This window comes from Cydia splendana, chromosome 2 (genome assembly GCF_910591565.1).
Source record: "Cydia splendana chromosome 2, ilCydSple1.2, whole genome shotgun sequence".
In the NCBI taxonomy this organism is placed as follows: Eukaryota; Metazoa; Arthropoda; class Insecta; order Lepidoptera; family Tortricidae; genus Cydia; species Cydia splendana.
The window spans coordinates 1989863-2011058 of NC_085961.1; the positions used below are offsets into that span (position 1 = coordinate 1989863).

Sequence of the window (21196 nt, forward strand, 5' to 3'; positions counted from 1 at the left end):
TTTCTTGAAGCATAAATTTCAAGAACAATAGGGCTTAGTTTTCTCTTTGAATAGGAAGGTTAAGTTGCCTTCATGAAAATACAATCCAATACAATTAGGAGGACAAACTTACTTTATTTATTACGGTAGGCTATCAAATTAAATTGAATTGCAAAGTATTAAGGGAAAAAAAGAGACATTAGACATAGTTTTATTATAAAAAACCTACATTAAGATCAAACTATTGCGTCACTCATACATCATGATGATGATGATGTTGTTGATGATGATGATGATGATATTGATGATGTTGTTGTTGATGATGATGGTGATATGATGATGATGATGATGATGATGATGATGATGATGATGATGATGATGATGATGATGATGATGATGATGATGATGATGATGATGATGATGATGATGATGATGATGATGATGATAATGATAATGATAATGATGATGCTCTCCTGACTGATTTCGGCCACAGCGACTGTGTGCTATGGAGTAGGCAATTTTTAAAGTGTAGCTGATCCACTCTCTGGTGCGTCCTTAGGTGGCTCACGTACCCTATCTTCTTGCTAAATACTGACATCAAGGTCAATTTAAACTTTATCCTAATGCATGATGTAAGATTTTGAAGATCATTAGCGTTCTAATTTTAAAAATGCATAGCCAGCATAACAGCTATAACTAGAGAGTAAACTAGAAACAGGAACCAGTCCAAAGCCGCTGCGACCTCGTCTCTCTCGCTCGGCGTTGGCGTCTCCGTCTCCATCTCTGGAATGTTTCCGTTTCTGGGAGGCGTAACCTCGTCTTCCTCACCGGAGTATGCCTCGTTTATTCTGTCATAGTTTTCAGCGCTCTGTAAAAGAAAGTTTTAATTCTGATTGGGTAAATGATCAAGCATTTCACCTGAGTTGAGTGTCGTTACGATGACGAGTAAATATTAGGATGTCAAATTAAAACGCAAAAAAATAAAAAGAGCACTTTTCTTAAGCGACAATCTGATTATAATATTCATCAAATATAAAACCTGTAGATGATCCTTTCCATTTATGTTACCTAAAAGCCACTGAAATTGATTCTAAATTTAATGGGACAGTAGGCAATAAAAAAACCTTAAACATTCTTGGCCGAAGACAAGAGATTTACTAATTTTGAAGCATGTGAGTATAATATGTGCATGGCAGTGCATCCTTATGGTTGTCATTTACTCATGTAAAATATGTGGAAGCATCCTGTTTTCTAAACAACCACAGGAGTATCTAACCACCCTAGAACGAAGATTGCACATAGTAGGTCTAACAGAGCTTCTGCTTTTGGGGTCGTCCGTAGAAATTGTATCTCTACACTTATATCGACCGGGATATGAACCGTGATTACCTGGAACCTGTACCTCTTGTCATCACTTAGATCAATTGGAGTTACAACTCACCTTAACAGGAGGCAAGAAGAACAAAATCCTAAACATGCTGGAACGGAGAAGCGATTGCACTGAGTGGGTCTGGCAGAGACGTTCCGCCGTTGGAGTCATCAGTAGAACCTGCAGCAATAGCGCTAGTAGAACACCTCCCATCACCGTTATGTACAGGACCACTGAAAAGAAAAACCTGAAGTAGTAACAATTATTATGGATATAGAATATTAGAAATATGAATATTATGAATATAGAAAGAAATTTAAATACATACTGGAAAACCCACTATGACGGTAGAAAAAAAAAAGCGCGATTTTTTTTATGGAAGATCGGGTTAGTTTGATTCTACATTTTTCAAATTTGCCGCCTTTTTCTACTGACGGAAATGGCTTGCGAAACTATAAGTAAGTACCTACTACCTACATGTAGAATTATACTCCAGAAACATATTTTATGAGCCAAATGTCTCCATGTGAAATGCCTAAGTAAAAAAGTGAGTTTTTACACTTTCTCCATACAATCCGATCCACAATGGCACGTGGCTACGGAGAGAGGCTTGTTGCATAATATAGCCTTAAGACGAAACAGGAGCTAAGTTTTAAATATTTTAGGTAAATATACCCGTCTCGCTAACGGAAGCGGCACCTAAAAGTAGTGCGATAAGGACAAGGCGAAAAATCCTGCGTAAAAATCTCAAAAATCGAGGTATCGTACTCCTCTGTTTCCTCCTCCAAAACTTAACCAATCGTAACCAAATTTGGAAATCTAAATGATTATGAAATTATCTGTGTCGGACCGTTTTGCTTTTTTGGCTAATTGATATCAGTTTTGAATGCCACGCCTCTCATTGCGGCATAGTCAATTAGGCCATTTTGGCCATTTTTGAAGGGCTCTAGCGCCTTAAAAAACAAAAATATCAAAAAAAGCAAAACTGTCCGACACAGATATTGACAATATTAATCTGTGTTGAAAAAATCATTGCTCTAGCTTCAAAAACCACGGAGGAAAACGAGGAGTACGTTTGTATGGAGAAATGACCACTCCCGTTGGCTCTTAATTATTCACGTACAGTGGAGAAAGCATTGCTCCACAGATAGTATATGTATGACGAACGTTGAACTAGGTAGTTCTAGTTTTAAGGGTCTTGATAAAATTTGAAGAGGCTCCAGAAGCCAAGTTTGACAGCTACGTTTAGCCTATTCTGGTCTAATATACATTATTTAACACTCACGTATAGTAGGCACTGTGTGTATAGGCACGAGATAGTCGACGTAGCATAGCCCAACACATATGACGACGGTAGAACCAGCGTAGAACCACACACGGGACATCTGCAGGGGCTCACTCCAGAACGACATGAGCACGAACAACACGAGGACTGGAACAAAAATGTTTATATGTGACGTTCCACGGGAAAAGGTACCTTATGAGGGTTTCTAGTTTCGGAGATATGAAATGTTTTGTAAAGAGGTGAAAAAATGCTCAATTTTTTTTTATTGTGTGATCTGAAACCTTAATGCGTAACGTTTGTTTACCTGTTTTTATTTTTGTTATAAGTTAGTTATAAGCCTAGTAATGTCGTCTCAGAGTTTAGTAGAAAAGGTACCTTATGGAAAAAAGATTGAAAATTCCCAAAAAAACTAGTCAATACGGGAAAAGAAGTTTGGTAGAGAACTGTATTAGCATTCTGCAAAACTAATTTGATAATTTCAGTTCTGGTTGGGGCGCCTCGCAAATATTATAACCGTACATAGACCGACATCACAAATCCAAGTAGCCTGCTATTATACCAAAGTTACTCTCGTCAAGTCTTTCTTAACTAGAATAATCTTCATTTGGTTTGGTCGCATGCCGTAAATCAGCCATTGGTTTGCTGAAAAATGCCAATACCCGACGCATTACCTTATGGAATATCTGAGGTCATTGAACCTCAATGCCGCTTATCTTCAATAGCAACCGAAATATATTATTGATAAGAAATAGACGATTTATACCATCTTAACCCCAAAATATTATTAGTTTATCCTAACTGTTCCATCATCATCATGCCTCATCATGTAACTTAATCACAAGGTACCTTTTCATTACATACAAATTATTGGTCTTTTTTAAGATTATTATGACGAAGAACTAATTAAATTTGGGGCAGTTTAATGTAAATTAATATTTTCTATTCATAAAAGATAAACTGTAATATGATTGATATTTTGTAGTGATGTATTATTAGATTTATTTCCATAAGGTACCTTTTCGTAAATGTATGGAGCAAATACTGTTATTGTTATGTAAGTTTAAAGTGGCATAAGGGGTTAAATATAGTATTTAGTTGGGGTTTTAGGATTTATTTCATTTGAATGACAGAATTTCTTTCATATGTGCTCAGAAAAATTGATTGTGTGTCACATTAAAAGTAAAAATATTCAATTTTGTGATTTTATATGAAAAAGTCAGAAAATACATTTTCACCTCTAAATCGGTATTGTTTTTTGCTTAAACTGTCTGTCAGTGTCGTTTTCTAATAGATAGAATTTAAATCTTGAGAGCTCATTGCAATCAATCGTGAAAATGAAATAAAACTTTATTTTCAAGAGATTGGCTAGTATACACATAAATCAGTCGATATCAAAAGTTTCTATTTGCATTACAGAACAAGTCGCAATATTTTTTTAATCTCACATATATAAGGTATTATTATTTGTAGTCAACTATGTAACTTACTTCAGGAACATAGTTTTTTAGGCGGCTAAACTTAAAACTTCTCTATCGTAAAGTTGCTAATTTCACAACATTATTTTCAAAAAATCATATCTCTGTAACTACGCAACCTAGAAGGTTGATCTTTTGTGTTATCGATAGCTTATTTATTGTAGATTACTGGGGTATGCATAACTCCATACCCGCCATAAGGTACCTTTGACCGTGGGACGTCACATATTCAGTTTATAGTTTCATCTTCTTCTTCTTACTTGTATCTTCGTGGCTAAGGGACGTGACGAATGTGCGCACTTTTCACCAGTGCTCTCCAAGCCGCTCTGTATAGTTTCATTTGTATAGTTTCATTTGTATAGTTGGGTTTAACCCGGGACATTTGATATTTACCAGACGCTTTTCGGTTAAGGAAAACATCGTGAAGAAACCGGACTAATCCCAATAAGGCCTAGTTTACCCTCTGGGTTGGAAGGTCAGATTGCTGTCGCTTTCGTAAAAACTTATGCCTACGCCAATTCATGGGATGAGTTGCCAAGCGGACCCAGGCTCCCTCCCATGAGCCGTGTCAAAATGCCGGGACAACGTGAGGAAGATGATGGGCTTAACCGGGGGCCAAGCAACGTAAGCTCCGAGCCGAGCGTGCAATTAGCATTCAAGGGGACCACCAAAGTCAGTTAAGGTAGCTGAACAATACTGCAGTCTGCAAACGGAAATCTTCGATTAGTAAATTTGAAATTCTCACTGACTTACCCTGCAATGGTGTAGGTATAAAACACAACATTGAACGCCTTCCTCCTCAGCGCAATGTTGACCAGAAAGCGGTCGCTCTGATTGGTGTCGTTATCGTTGTCCAGTTATAAGAAAGGAAGGAAGGAAGGAAGACTCAAGTTACTTCTTACCTAGTAAGGGCGTATAAAACACAACATTGAACGCTGTAGCCCTCCTCCTCAGCGCAATGTTGACCAGAAACCGGTCGCTCTGGTTGGTGTCGTTGTCATTCGCCGTGAAGATGGTGTGCCATGCGGACGGTTCCACCACGCCTTGCTTCCATTCGATGCTCCATTCGTTGGGGATGACTTTGTTGCTTTCTGCGAACTTTTTAGAGCTAGACTTAAAATTATTGGCTTTCTGGTGAGAGAACGCGGTATTAAAACTATAAGGAATTTCTCTTGGCATTTGAATAAGCGAGCTGGAGGAATTTCATCCCATGATGGTATCCTTTGCCCGTACATATCGAGCGTACTTTTATTGGTTAGAACGAGTTGGGCTGCGAATAATAAGGACAGAATGTCCTTAATAAGGTGGACCGATAAAGGTAGCGCGCGATCGGTTGTTATGGATATTCTTGGGAAAGTCCTATTACACCCAAAGAGGTATACCTTTAGACTAACACCCTGAAGAACTCAGTTCATATTAGGAAGTGAATTTAAAACTTTTTTAAATCGAATGATGCGGTCGCTTTTGGTTTCTTTTCGCAAAATAGACTGTAAGAAGCCGGGTTATTTTCGCGAATCAAATTAACAGGCTCACGGGCTGAATTTGGCTAGCAAGCCATTGTTTTAAAGACTCTTGACATGAAGGGCTCTAAAAGTACTTACAATAGCCATCTTCTCATCCGCATGACTGATTTGCTCCAGGGTGATTTTCTCGTGCGGCTCCCATGGAGCGATGACTATGGAGCAATGATAGTCGTCGTGAGGCCAGCTGGAAATGATAGAACAATCATGCAGTCATAGCAATGGGGCGTCTGCATCTACAAGTTTCTAGAATACACTATGATATAGGTAATACTTAACTGAAGATATTTTTCCTTCAATTAGGATATAGATACCGAGTATAATGGTTTTTATTTGTTAGAAGTTCTCTCAAAAGTTTGATTACGTCCCCAGCTTCTCAGGTGCCTCGAAGTAGCACGGCTCACAGACAGGAAAGGATGAGAGTGAAAGGGGAAAGCCCTGGAGATGCCGGTGGGACGTCATAAAGGATCAGGATATTCAGGATATCCACCTTAGGTCCACTATACAAGAAAAAGTGTAAACAATATGATTGAATTTCCTTTGTCTTAAAATCGAACGAAACAAAAGAAATGAAACTCTTCCGATTGAATATGGTTAAAATTGTAAGTAGGTAGTACTATTATTACTATGGGTACTTACGACTGTTGTTGGCCTAAGCAAGATATGCGCACCAATCGGCTTGCAAAAGAGAAAGAGAGGATATTAGGGTAACAAGGCTATAACGTGTAAAAAAGATTCTTACTTGTTGGTAGTTTTGGCGTAATTAAAGCACCAGCTGGTGAGATGAGTTTGGAAGTAGTAAGTCGCTTCACCGCTGTTCACCATCGTGATGGGACCTGGGTTGTCAATATCCACGGAGCCTTGGTCTTCAGAACTGAAATGACATTTCTGACATTAGCGCGAAAAAGTGTGCTATTTAATTTTTATAGAAAACAAAAGATTATTTTGGGAATTTTTCTTAACAGACATCAGCCTTTAAAGTTATATTTTGAGACTCGGTGCATAATAATACTTACTTGAAAAGGAAAAACGTGGGGCGCCAAATTTGTCCGTCGCTGAAGGTCAACTTGGTGATATTGTTGAACTTATCTGGATTCCAAGCCATGCTGTCGTCCACCCAACTCTGGAACAAGTGCGATAGCCACGATAGTAACTAGCTTACTATAAATGACCCACTATATAATAGGTCAAGGCTTCTGTGAAATGTCCTCCAGACTTAGCATAGTCGCGCTACCCCCTCTGCCACGCATACGGTAATTTTACTCCATGTTCGAGTCGAAAGTGTCTTTGTGTTGCGTCCGTGAACTCGTTCGTCGTTTGAACGGACCAATCACGGCACGGGACTTCGCTCACCTCCTCGTCCCGCGCACCCCCGCATTTTTGGCATCATCGGTTGCATGAAATAATTGCTCTAAACTCGGTCTAGAGGATTCCTAGTCTATGTCAGGACTTACCGCCACTGTAGCGACTCCGATAACTTGGAAGTGAACGGGCTGTATAATAAATAAGTAATAGGCGGACGACGGATGCAATATACATACGTCAAAATCATGTCAAACGATATACGTAATTAAAATCTAAAATTGGTTTAGGTAAATAAGACAACATGATTTTGATGTATATTGCATCCGTCGTCCGCCCATTAATAATAAGGCTGGTTATTTTAAAACTCAGCCTTATTGTGACGGAGGCTGCTGGCGGGAGTCGCGGGGCGAATTCTTAAAGAAGTCCAGCCTTGATTTGGTCTGAATGCCTTGAGGCCGAACCTTATTATATAGAGATATGAACTTTTGAAGTCCAACCTGCAATAACAAATCTTACCGCTACTATAGCGACTCCGGTAACCATCTTGGAAGTGAACGGGCTGTACTTAAGGCTGGTAATCTTAAAGCCGAGCCTTATTGTGACGGGGGACGCGGGCGGGAGGTGCGGGGCGCGGTCTTGAAGAAGTGCAGCCTTGAGTTTGTCTGCGTTTGACATTAGGGGATCCACGGCTTCGGAATTTGTTGTGGAACCTAGGGGATTGTAACACAAATTATAGATCTGCCACTTACGTATATATGCGGCGGCTGGTAAGATAATTATGGACAGGTTATAAGTAAAAATAAATATGATTAGGCTCATCGACAGATTTATAAGATACATACCTTCTACCGCTCAACTAAACTGAAAATCATAATTAGATTCCAAAAAAAGTAAGACAATATTGCCACTGCAATAATTTGTTTGTAAAATAGTAAATTCCTTTTTACAAATAAACACGCTAAGATAATTTATTTATTGGTAATTTTACTCCTACGATTTAGAAAAATACTTTTATTTACTTATTTTTACATAAATACAAGACGCGCTAGTAAAAAGTGGCAACATTGTCTTACTTTTTTTGGAATCTAATTATGATTTTCAGTTTATGGTGGTGGTACTACTGGTGCTCGACGCGGTCCCAGTACATGTCATCTTGAAACTTAAGTCATTGTCAATAGAGGTGACAGTAGGGTGTCATCTATTGGGCATTAACATGTCGAGCACTAGTACCACATTATATAACCACGTCTGCCTTCCTCTTTTACTCCAGTCGTCACGGCTAAGTCATCCATCAAGGATGAAGGATCCTTTAAGGATGACCCACGCTAGAACGGTCCGGGTCCGGGCCAAAGCGTCCAACACTCCGTTTTCTATGACGGATGAGTGATCACGTGATGCTATCTATAGAGAACGAAATGTCAGTCGCCTCGGCCCGAATCCGAAACGTTCTAGCGTGAGCCATCCATAATGGTCATGCCCGAAGAGAAGGTGGCCCCTAATCATTTAAGTTTATTTTATTTTATTTATGCAAACAAAATTTATACAGTCTGACAGTATAAACCAAATCACTGTACAATTTAGAGTGAACTTATACGTTACGGTACACAACACTTTACAAAAACAGTTTTATAAAATACCACTACCATCCATCGCCTCGCAATACTTCAGACAGATACTACATACACTTGCCCAACAAATCACTTTCAGGGAGCCCATGACAGAAGCGCGTTCAAAAATTTTAAAACGCGAATGAGAAGAGATCATGCCATTTGCGTGTATATAAAGTAAGTAACAGGTGTGTTTTGTAGAACGCCACCATATACTTACTATTCGTTCCTTTAGGTGGACAATCGTAGCAGAATTTAGCTTCGACTCCGTTCCAAGCAGCGAAGCTGAAGTACCGAATAGCGAGATGGTTATTGTCGCGATAGTCCAAGAGGGGCTCCTCCCCTTCTTTACCAAATTGTACAGCGCCATCTGAAATACATGTCCTTGTTGAAATGGTGCTTTAAAAAAAATCTTATTTGATATTATAGGACAGGGGTTCCCACTGTGCGCAGCCCGGCGCCTTGGTGTACCGTAGACAGTAAAGGATGACTTACGCTAGACCGGGCCGGGGCCGGACCGGGGCTTCCGGCGCTTCGTTTTCTATGGAAAGCACCACATGATCACCGATCAGCCTTCATAGAAAATGACATGTCTGACGCCTCGGCCCGGGCCCGGAGTCATAAAAATTAACGAGGAGCGCCGTGAGGCAATCCTCCTCACCATGGTACCTAATAGGAGTAATAGGTATCTATTTCGAATAGCCTAGCTAAAGTTAGGGCGCCACGATTAAATTTTAAACTTGTAAGTGCACCGCGGACTGAAATAGATGAAAAAATAAATCGACAAACGTCAAACGAAATAAAAACCGGCCAAGTCTGAGACGGACTCGCGCACGAAGGGTTCCGTACCATGCCAAAAAACGGCAAAAAAATCACGGTTGTTGTATGGGAGCCCCACTTAAATATTTATTTTATTTTGTTTTTAGTATTTTTTTATTTGATCAACAGGCATAATATATTGTCTGAAAGTTCAATAACAATAGCATACGTACCTTATGCTGTACAGTCAGTCACCTACAATAATATGTTTCTCTTCGAAGGCCGCAAAAATATGTGACACGCTCTAAAGGGACAATAAGTTGTTATAGAAGCAACAGAAATACATCATCTGTGAAAATCTCAACTGTCTAGCTATCACGGTTCATGAGATACAGCCTGGTGATAGACAGACGGACAGATTGACAGACGGACAGCGGAGTCCCGTTTTTACCCTTTGGATACGGAACCCTAAAAATGTACTGTGATGACAGATGCTACGAAAAGTCACTTGATTATGGCCATCAACGTTTGTCATCTTGGTATGGCTAGATTGGCTAGGCTAGACCCCAGGGCGGACCTCTATATTATGAAGTTACCTGTAGTAATTCTGATGAAGAAAGGCCTGAATTCTATCGCGGAGAGTATACCGACTGTCGGCTTCGAGATCTTCCCGTTGCGTCTCAAGTTCCTTCGCAGCTCTGTGAACTTGTTACTTCCTCCTCCAACAACTGTAAATTAATAAAATGTATGGCCACCATCTTACTAACCTTGTATAGGGAATTTGAAAAGCATTTCATTACATTAACGTCAAGAGTTAATAATTACCTACAATATTTAGATGTCTATATGATCTGTGTATGTCCGTAACTACGTCAAAAATTTAAAGGGCCGTATACATGTACTGTAAAACTTTGTACGATACACGTGCGACGAATAGGTAATTCGCAACTCGTGTCGATTTAAAACGCTCACTTCGGTGTTTACTTGTATCGTAAATAACTATTATCATCCGCCATCTAAATCCGAGGTCTAAACAACAATCACGCAAATTAGTCTGGAGTCCCGTTGGAGCTATCGCAGCCTAATTTGATAACTCGCGAACTCCGGTAATAGCTGTTCGGCAGTTTGTACACAAGTGGCCAGTTGTTAGTTTGTTTAACTAAGCAGAGTATATAACTGATATGTATGCAACCAGAGAGCAGAGTTAGATATTTTTCGAGTGTTCATTTTTAAGGCACGAGCTACGAACTAATAACTGGATTAGCAAAACTGCTTAAGTAATAGTTGTTTTCTGAATTATTTTTCTCACTGCACCCACATTCGAGAATTTCCGTTTTGCCCTAATGGTTGACTGGTAGAGAATGCCTTAAGGCATTAAGTCCGCCATTTGTACTTATTTTTATTGTGCAATAAAGTTTAAATAAATAATTATAGAAGTCTGACTAGAGTTCAATAATGACCCCATGTGTAACTATGCAATCTAATTTGATAACTCGTGAACTCCGGTAATAGCTAATTATATATATTAGGTTAGGCAGTTTGTACACAAGAGGCCAGTTGTTAGTTCAAGCGAACTACACTTGTAGAACGTTTTGCTTCTTTTACAATAAATAACTGAAATATTTTAGCAAACTACGACTTTATTTTCAGTCCAAAGCAATCACTCATGATCGCACCATCGATGATAGATATTTGTGCAACAAGACAGCAAAGTACAACCTTTTTCGAGTGTCCGAGCACTCACTGATCGTCGCACCTATCTTTTACCTATCCCGAAACATCGTTAAAACTACATAATTGGTGTAACCACTTAGTGAAATTGTGTTTATTACTATGCCATTTAAGAAAACTAGCTTTAAATCGAGGAAATCACTTTTTATTTATTTATATCGGGTTTTTGATGGTGACTCACCGATTTCATATACCGGATCCGTCACAGTAGGATTAGCTTTAGTAGAAAGCAGAATATGCCCATTATTAGCCGCCAGTATGGCTATGTGCATCTCCAGCGCCACACTGGCGTCAGATATCACGTGTTCACGGTCCTCGGCGTCGATTTTGTAGAACGTCTCGTACTTGTAGCCGTGTTTACATATGTGCTCTTTGCATTTTGCCACCACTAAAAATAAAAAAAATAAATAAAACATTTAACCGATGGCATTTTCAAGACTTAAGAGCCCATCAACGTGCACACACTGAGAGAAAAATCATCACCAGGAATTAAAAAACAGTTCTGTACTGGGGGAAAAAAATGAAGTTTAGTAATAATTATGGACGTTTCACTATTTCTGTAAAGTTTCTTTATTTCTACAAACAGCTCAGTAATCCTAAATCTAATTTCAACAAACAGATAATAGAAATTGCAAGAACTAATAGAAATTGCAAAAGTCAATTTGTTCCTATTAGTTGACTCTCCTTATCCCCGGATTAAGTTTATTTTTGTAATTCTATTAAGTGTGTTTTTGTTATCCTTTTTCTCTCAGTGCACTAGCGCCAGTACTTAATAATCGTGATTACTTATTTAAATATTTTAAATTTCACGAAAAATATTAACATAAGGGGGCCGCTACGTACTGTATTTTGTATTTAAGTACCTTTTGAATACATCAAACTAGTTTTTATGTTGCTGGATTCGTCGATCTATGAACTCAAAACAAAAACGGCCGTTTTAATTTAACTTTGGACGCATAGATTGACGAATCCAGCAACATAAAAACTAGTTTGATGTATTCAAAAGGTACTTAAATACAAAATACAGTAAATAGCGGCCCCCTTTTTTAAATACCTGTCGTTAAATTTAAATTATTATGATTAACGGCTCGGAAGTAGTGGTCCCATTACCTAAGTGTTCCGTGAGCAAAGTTTTGTACGGAACACTAAAAATGTTGGAATAGAATGTTACATATGAGCATTAAGAAATGAGCTTACAGTGATCACTCTATAGACATACATAACTACATAGAATAGGTATAAATTATAGAACCCCATTTATAATAAGTTTTAAGCAAGCTTTGCGATAACTTATCTGTAACAAGATTAAATTTAAGCTTAAAAGTATCAAGTTTTAAACGATTTTAAAATTTATTCATAATTCGTTTTAACGTAGGTACCTCCCATACAACTTATTATTTATCAGAACACTGATGTGTGAAGTGACCGGTCTAAGCTCATTTATTTCTATATGATTTCAAATTCATAAATTGTCTATCGTCTAGAAAAAGTCTAACAACAATCTACTAGGAAAAACCTTTAATTAAATTGTTAAATTGTTATGAAAAAGCTTTGATTCTTTTAAAAAAGGAAGACTTTCTATCATTGTCCAATTTTAACTAATTGCAACTGATACATACTGCCCGATTGGAACTTTAAGATACTCGTACGTCAAACATTACGTCTAAATACGATATGAATTAGATATGTCAGTGTCAAAAGTGACGTTCTTGTTTTGAATATTTAACGTATCTTAGGCCCACTTGCACCATTCCACTAACCCGGGGTTAAGCGTTTAAACCGTTAACCTAGTGTCAAATTGTACGGGTAACCATGGCAACTCCAGGTTTAACCGGTTAACTTCAGGTTAGTGGAATGGTGCAAGTGGGCCTTAATGTTCTAATCGGGCCTTTAATGCCTTGTTTCCAATTTCCTAATAGAGCCGCTACCTCCTAAAACGTTCAAATTCTAAATTCACTAAGTACCCAATTTATTAATTACCTACTTGTTAAACACCAAAAGTATCCAAAGTTATTAAAATTGAAGCGAGCAACGGAATCGGAACTTTAAATCATTAAACTTGTATTTTAAACTTCGGCTAGTAATAATTCCTATGAAGTTCCGTGGAAAGACTGGGCCCGGTTTCACAAAAATGTAGTTTTGAAAGGTTATCTGGGCCGATTTTTATTTTTTGTACTTATTTTGTCAGATTTTGATGAAATGGTAGGTTTGTAGAGCTCCTCGTTCTGGGCTGAATAAGGTTTAAAAAACCGGACAAGTGCGAGTCGGAGTCGCCCACCGGGGGTTCCGTACTTTTTAGTATTTGTTGTTATAGCGGCAACAGAAGTACCTACATCATCTGTGAAAATTTCAACTGTCTAGCCATAATGCAAGAGTGGTAGGGAGGCAGATAAATAAATTTCGATTTTCGAAGATCACGGCAGGCCCTCTGAAATGTATGTCCCAAATCATATAATCACCCACAACCTCAAGTTATTTTAAACCCAAAATTTAATTTTAATATTTAAAAGCGCTCAAGTTTGTGAAACCGTTCCTAGTTTAAATATTTAACGGCCAAATGGTCCTTCGAGCCGGATCTATTTAATCATTCAGCGTAACGGCTGACAAGTTCTGGAATCTTTTGAGGTCGATTCTGTTTTCAATAATTTGATATGGTTTCTGATGGTTCCTATTTATTTATCGCATTGCTTCGTTACATGCCACTGGATAAAAAACTTTAAGAGAAAATATTTAATACTAACTTAAAATTTAAATTTCGCCCTACTCAGGTAATCAGCCGCTTCTTCCGGCAGGATATTGAAGTCGTTCACATGGCCCATATATTTTGTGAGGGGCCATTCCAGCACTATGTGTCCGATGGCCTGGTCTGGGTGACCACACTCGGCCCCCTAGTCTAGTTGGTTGTGATACTTGCGGTTTTTTGAAGTGAAAACTTCTTTAGTGGCGCTGAGCACTTTTTGTGATGGGGAAAAAATGTTAAAATTGCGACAGGTAAGATTCGTAAGACGTGACGTCACGTGTGACGGACACTGTTACAATGTCATTGAGTTTTTCTTTTTTGATTTAAATGACATCTAGTGAGTTTCCCTCAAACTGGTACTAAAATAACTCTAGTACTCACAGTGATGTACTTAGGGGTTTCAAGTAATACGACGAAATAACGCTAGATGGCGTTAACCTCTATTATACATAGTGCTGCAGCCATTTTGCACTAGATGGCGCTGTTATTAATATTTTGAGTTACAATGTCATTGAGTTTTCACTTCTGCCGGCACGCCCGGAGTGCAACCCGTTGTTTTTTTCTAGGTACGGCCGTGTACCCGGGTAGCCCAGAGGTCTGGCACGGTAAGCTGAAGACGGAAGTCCAGCCAGCCTCGACTAAATCCGGCCTCTGTCACGTAGGGCCTGCCCCCTATTTTTCTTTTTTTATGTCATCTCTTTCAGTTTATAATTTTAATAGTAGTATATTAGTGCGACTAATTAAAACACAAATCAAAAATATAATTATATATACATATGTAAATATCAAAAACCATGACAAACGTCGCAGAAACCATGAGCGTAAACACTGTAATTACTGTTGGCCAAGTTGTAGTTGAAAAAGTCAGTAAGTATGTGTATCTGGGACAGGAGATTGTCATGGGTAAGGAAAACCAGGACAATGAGATAGCGCGACGGCAGAGACTAGCATGGGCAGCGTACTCCAACGTCTCCTACTTAAAATTCGCCTTTGAAATGAACCTCGCAGCACTACAAAAGGCTCGCATATTTGACCAGTGTGTCCTACCAGTTATAAAGTACGGAGCGGAAACTTGGGTCTTTACAAAAGAAATCTTGCACAGATTACAAGTAGCCCAAAGAGCGATGGAAAGAAGAATGGTAGGAATGTCACTTAGGGACAGGAAAACAAACAAGTGGCTTCGGGAACATAGCAAAGTCACCGATGTAACCAGACGAATGGCGAAACTGAAGTGGGAGTGGGCTGGACATGTCGCCCGGAAAGACGGCTCGTGGTGTAAGAGGCTGGTAGAGTGGAGACCTTGGGGAGAGTCATGCCCAGTAGGAAAATCAAAGATGCGTTGGTATGACGACATCAAAAGAACAGCTGGATCAAAATGGGTACAAAGGGCACAAAATAGATCAGAATGGCTAAAATTGAAGGAGGCCTACATCTCAAAGATTGAAAAGGGCTATCAAGAAGAAGATGTAAATATCTAAGATGATTTTATTTTTTGTTGCATATCAAATTGTTATATCAGAATCGACTCGAAGTTCAGAAATCTTTCCGTAACTGGAATGAATCAATTTGCTCTAGTTATAGGCTCTAGTTAATGGACATTGGTTGAACTCGAGTTTAAGGAGCTCATTTATTATTATTATTAGATTTAAAGGGAACGTTTTAAGCTTATAGACTTTGATGGACATTTTATACAGAATGAAATTATTATCTCTGAGTTCTCTGACCATACTGAGGGGTTTAAATGTAGGTCATATTCGTACTAAACAACTTTTACTATGAAACTCACGTATTTTCGAATAAACGCTCAACATGTTCTTAATATATGACGGAGGCACGGGCGACAGCAGTGGGCATAGTACCTCAATGTATTACTTCCCAGTGATTTGTTGTAAATTAAAAGATCACATCCTTTCAAAACAACACATCCTTTCTATATTTCACAAAAGTAAGCTTCCAATGAAACATAAGAAATCAAAATAAAGATCCGCGGTCCGATCAACACTGCCCACCAGCGGCGGAGCCTCGCTGCTCCAGTCCTCCCGCCTCAACGTCAAGTTGGTCAACCTGCTTGACCAGTCTACCAACATAACGACAAAAATGCCGACTCGTGCCTACCTTCACCCAAGAGAAATCTCTTGACGTTCCAAAGCCTTCTACCTGTCATCTTAGTTCAACAATACGCCAATAGACGGCGTTACTCTCTACGTTATGCATTTCGTTACAACTTCCAAACAGAAAACATTGCTAGTAGCCAAACATTGCTAATCAATTGTATACAGGCGTCTAAAACTATGAACTGTAACGCTGCAATACGTCCTTCTGGAGTCACGCCCCGACATATATTTAATATATCTGTCTCTCACGGAAGTTTTGTTATTAAAACTTTTACTATGGGGCCAATCCCGAAATCGCGAAAATAAAATCACCTGTTCTATAGAAAACATAATGACTCTCAATCACCGAAATGTATGAGACAGCAGATTTTTTTTGCGATTTCGGGGTTGGCCCCATAGTAAAAGTTGTTAAGACGAAACGGGAGCTGAGCTAAAAGTCAATTTTGAGATTTCAAGCTGAATATACCCGTCGCTCTGACGGGGCGTGAGAGACTGTATTTGTGTGTGTAATGCACGCACACAGATGCGTACGCTTGCACCCGCGCGCGCCTCATTGCCGACAATTTGCAATGTTATTTTTCGTGCGTTACTGCCACGAGGCGTTCACTTATTACTTACTGTGTTGCGATTGAATTTTTTGACCCGGCTTACGTTTACGGAACTCGATAATCTTTCTACTACTGTGACTTGGCTTTGTTTACTTGACTTTGCTGATCAGCTTATTGTTTTGGACTCCGTGAGTTGTGGTTACCTATTGGACCGCACGCAATTCATCTACCTTTATTCAAGTAATTAAGCGTAATTAGCCGAAACCTTTATAAGAGTGTAATTCATAAGAAGTACATAAGATATAATTTATGTACTGGTTTGCTGTTAGCTTTTAATTGTATCACTTTACATATATGTTACTCAAATAACTAACACGGTTACACTGTTGTAAGAACATTATTTTTCAGGTAGGCCTTATTATACCTACTATAGGCCTTATTACCTCCTAGTACCTTAGTAGTAGTAGTACTACTACGGAAATTGATTCAAAGACTGAAGACTGACTTAAGTGGCAGTAGGGTGTAGGGTTTTTTCTAGGCTTAATGAGTTCGCTGAAGCTTATTTTTTATACTTAGCGCACAGAACCACTAGTTTAACAGTATCAGCTCTAACCACATGTCACCATTTTGTCCTTTACGTAACAAACTCAGGGGCCCAGAATATCCGATGTACCTATCAAATCAAGGTTCTGTACCAAATAAGGCCCGGTTATTATAGTTCGTTATTTTTTAGCATTAGAAAGAAGGTAAACAATCATGACGTGTCTTTTTATTAATAATTATTGAAAAACGCTTTCAAAAATTTGTTTATATTACTTATGAAAGCAAAAGAATATAAAAAAGTATATGATTAATACATACATACATACATACATACAATCACGCCTATTTCCCGGAGGGGTAGGCAGAGACCACGGATTTCCACTTGCTACGATCCTGACATACCACTTTCGCTTCCTTCACATTCATAACATTCCTCATACACGCTCGCCGGTTTAGGGTGCTCTTGCTCATTAATATGATTAATATGATTTATAATTCTAACATATTTGCTATGACTTATTTTTCAATGGTAATTTTTAATAAGACATGTCAAAATCTGTTACCTTAATGCAAAAAAAAACGAACTTTAAGCGTGCTAACTTCCAAAATTTCATTTTTTATAAGATAGTATAAGTAGATGGGCAAAAATTTTGCGTCCATGTCCACCAGTGAGTAAGTGATTGAGATACCTAAACATTTAACTTTATAATGTAAAATGATATAATTTACTAACCTACTCGTTTAATTTCAGGTAGGTTGAATAAGGAACCAAGTAACCATGGGGAGGAGCAGTATTTACTAACATTTTCTTTTTGGGTCTTCAGAGTGTAACGTTTCCTTTTTTTTCCACATATTACACTTAAATATATATTCTCTGTGTAAACCCTTACGTCTTTCAATGACAAAGGCAAGATCAGCAAATGTACAATTTGTATGATCGTGCCTGATATTTGAGATCACAGAAAATAAATATTTTAAATCCACTATTCTGCGACCTTCTAAAATTTTGTTTATCATGATTCATGATCAAAAAGCTCGGATTCAATAGTCATATCAAACGTCGATTATGCAGTTGATGATGAGCTTGCATTTTCTACCATTGGTGCTGCAAATGCATCAACCGGTGGCGATAAACTTTGCCCTCTTGTAAAACAAATTACTATTGTGATTGTGTCCAGCAAAAGGCCAAAATTCGGTTTACTTTCCAGTTTAAAATATTACTAATTTATTCATATTTCAGATTAGGTACATAGGTAACTGTCTGAATGTTACAATGCCAGCTGGCAAATTCTATCACATTTGTTTGTTTGGTAGTCATGGTAACATTCACTTACATTGATATCCTTATTAAGATCTGTATCTTATTATCCAGACCTTAAAATATTGCCACCGTTGCCCTTTAAAAAAATACTGTTTAAATAATTGGCTACTCAAACAATGCTTCTATAGTATAAATAATGACTACACAAAAATGGGTAGTATTGTATATAATGCACGAAATAAGGCCCGATTCTTAAGCGGGTTTAAATTTTGAGGCCATGTCCGCTAATACTATAGACAAAATATCAAGTTTAATAAACACAAAAAAAAAAACATTGATGGGCCTTATTTTATAATTTAGGCCTTACTTTGTAATTTAAAGTAGAGTTAGGCCAAGAAAAATCTATAGCGATTTTGATAGAACACGCAGTGCAAGTATTATTTCAAACGTCGCTTCTATGAAATTATGACATATAAATAACACTTGCACTGCGTGTGCTATCAAAATTGCTGTAGACTTTTCTTGGTCTGACTCTAAAATATTCTTTATTACACCACAAACATAAAAACAAATTTAAAAAAAACCGGCGAAGTGCAAGTCGGACTCGCACACGAAGGGTTCCGTACCATTATTTATAAAAACGGTCACCCATCCAAGTACTGACCCCGCCCGACGTTGCTTAACTTCGGTCAAAAATCACGTTTGTTGTATGGGAGGCCCCACTAAAATTTTTATTTTATCCTGTTTTTAGTATTTGTTGTTATAGCGGCAACAGAAATAAATCATCTGTGAAAATTTCAACTGTCTAGCTATCACGGTTCGTGAGATACAGCCTGGTGACAGACGGACGGACGGACAGCGGAATCTTAGTAATAGGGTCCCGTGTTTTACCCTTTGGGTACGGAACTCTAAAACCGATTTACAATGTAGATAAAGGTAGCAACAGGCGGTCTTATCGCTGTTAGTTCTTATTCTTCGTTTGTTTAGCATTAGAGTGAAGGTGACGTGTCTTTTTTAAGCATGCAATCGTATAATTATTTAGCTTTTTTTGTAATAGTTATGTACTTAGTGGTTAATATTAGTATTTACTATTTTTTTTTTCAATAATGCTTAAAAACGAAGTATAGACATGACAACCAAATATTAACGCCATTGTAGGGCAGGATATACCAGAACATGAATCATTTGTACTGTCACGCTGCGTGATTGTTGAGCCATTTAGGGTTCTAGCTAAATTGGACATTCCATAGAGCACGAGTAAGTATGGAACAACCAATTCAGCTAGGACCCTAAATTGCTCGACAATTACGAAGCGTGCCTGTAGGTACCTAAAAATTTTGTTAACCCATTTTAACCATGCAATAAAATATTTTTGATTTTGATTTCTAATTTGAAATATTAGAATCAAAAAGTTCATAATAGATTGTATATCATAACTACAAAAATGTGTTCCCTACTCTCAACCCAAAACCCCTTGTATCTTAGGATCTAGATATTTTCACACAAGACGGTTTATCGATAACTTCTTACATCACTAGATTATCGACATTAAATGTCGACTATTGCCCATCACTTTTCTGGCTGTGTACGTATTTAGAAACTTGACTCCGCCCCTAAAATTAGTGCGATAGGGACAACTGCAGCTGAGGCGAAAAATCCTGCGTAAAAATGACAAAAATCGAGGTTTCGTAGTCCTCTTTTTCCTCCCCCAAAACTTAACCAATCGTAACCAAATTTGGAAATCTAAATGATTATGAAATTATCTGTGTCGGACCGTTTTGCTTTTTTGGCTAATTGATATCAGTTTTGAATACCACGCCTCTCATTGCGGCATAGTCTATTAGGCCATTTTGGCCGTTTTTGAAGGGCTCTAGCGCCTTAAAAAACAAAAATATCAAAAAAAGCAAAACGGTCCGACACAGATATTGACAATATTAATCTGTGTTGAAAAAATCATTACTCTAGCTTCAAAAACCACGGAGGAAAACGAGGACTACGTTTGTATGGAGGAATGACCACTCCTGTTGGCTCTTAAGTATCATCTACATATGACTACACCAGTAATGCAGTGCGATATTACTGCAGCAAATGAAAAAATCTTGCAGAAACATAGATATTAACATTAAACTGTTTAGACGACAAGGGTTTCACTCACTTGAATTTTTAATCGCTATTGGCGACATGTTTCGGGTCCTCATTGTTTTGGCATATTTCGCCAATAGCGACTAAAAATTCAAGTGAGTGAAACCCTTATCGTCTAAACAGTTTAAAATATGTCTCACGAAAGTTTAATATACGATATTGACATTTGCGGCAGCAATGCAGTCGGCAGTATTGCCGCGCTGCAATACTTGCAAGCTTCAAGTAAAGAACGATCGGGCCTTATTTCTAAAAAGCGATCTCATCCAGACACATTTAGGTAGCAGGAATACGCGGAAACGTTCTAAATTTGTCCACACGCCCCCCCATTAAAGCCCTTAACTTTTTCCACGTGCCAAACAGAAAGCTACTTAAAAATAAGAAAGAAACTTACTTTCGTAAGTAAAAGTACTTCTAGTTTCATTGCCAGCCGCACACAATTGCACTAAAACCGCACAAAACAGCAAACGTAACCAATCCATAGTTAAAACGGCACTAAAAGTAAAGTTAGTGATAATAATAAAAATAAAGTTAGTGATTATGAAGGAAGTGGGAGACACGCACACTACTCGCATAAACTTTGTGTGCGCGTTAAGGTAGCTGGGTGATAAGTGAACGAGTCAAATATAGGGCACAATTTTAATTTTTTGAGCGTTTTTTTACGTTATATTTGTATAACATTTTACTGGTTTGAAGAGCTCCTTTAAGGATGACTCGCGTTAGTCAATCATCCTTAATTCTGGGTGGGATAATTCTAAATCTTAAATTGTTCCGAAATAATATGCAATTTTCCGTTGAGTTACGAAAATAACATACGTTTT

At 38.1% G+C, this 21196-nt stretch overlaps 1 protein-coding gene across 1 annotated transcript; it reads right to left on the reverse strand.

Annotated features, from left to right (window-relative positions):
- Positions 1-613: 613 nt before the first annotated feature.
- On the reverse strand, positions 614-20858 carry LOC134801581 (acetylcholine receptor subunit alpha). Its single transcript, XM_063774200.1, has 12 exons — positions 20770-20858; positions 11212-11418; positions 9896-10027; positions 8761-8910; positions 7450-7643; positions 6645-6751; positions 6371-6502; positions 5710-5815; positions 5011-5206; positions 2634-2780; positions 1421-1581; positions 614-847 (listed from the first exon to the last, which is right to left on the reverse strand). The coding sequence occupies exons 1-12, from the start codon at positions 20855-20857 to the stop codon at positions 644-646; spliced, it is 1824 nt and encodes a 607-aa protein (XP_063630270.1). The 5' UTR covers position 20858; the 3' UTR covers positions 614-643.
- Positions 20859-21196: the final 338 nt, after the last annotated feature.

Excerpts from the sequence above, each read along its gene's own strand:
- LOC134801581 (XM_063774200.1), bottom strand. The coding sequence starts at position 20,857 with ATGGATTGGTTACGTTTGCTGTTTTGTGCGGTTTTAGTGCAATTGTGT. Across the intron at positions 1,582-2,633 it reads ACACACAGTGCCTACTATAC|TGGTCCTGTACATAACGGTG; the intron begins GTGAGTGTTAAA and ends TTTTCTTTTCAG. Across the intron at positions 848-1,420 it reads TCTTCTTGCCTCCTGTTAAG|AGCGCTGAAAACTATGACAG; the intron begins GTGAGTTGTAAC and ends TTTCTTTTACAG.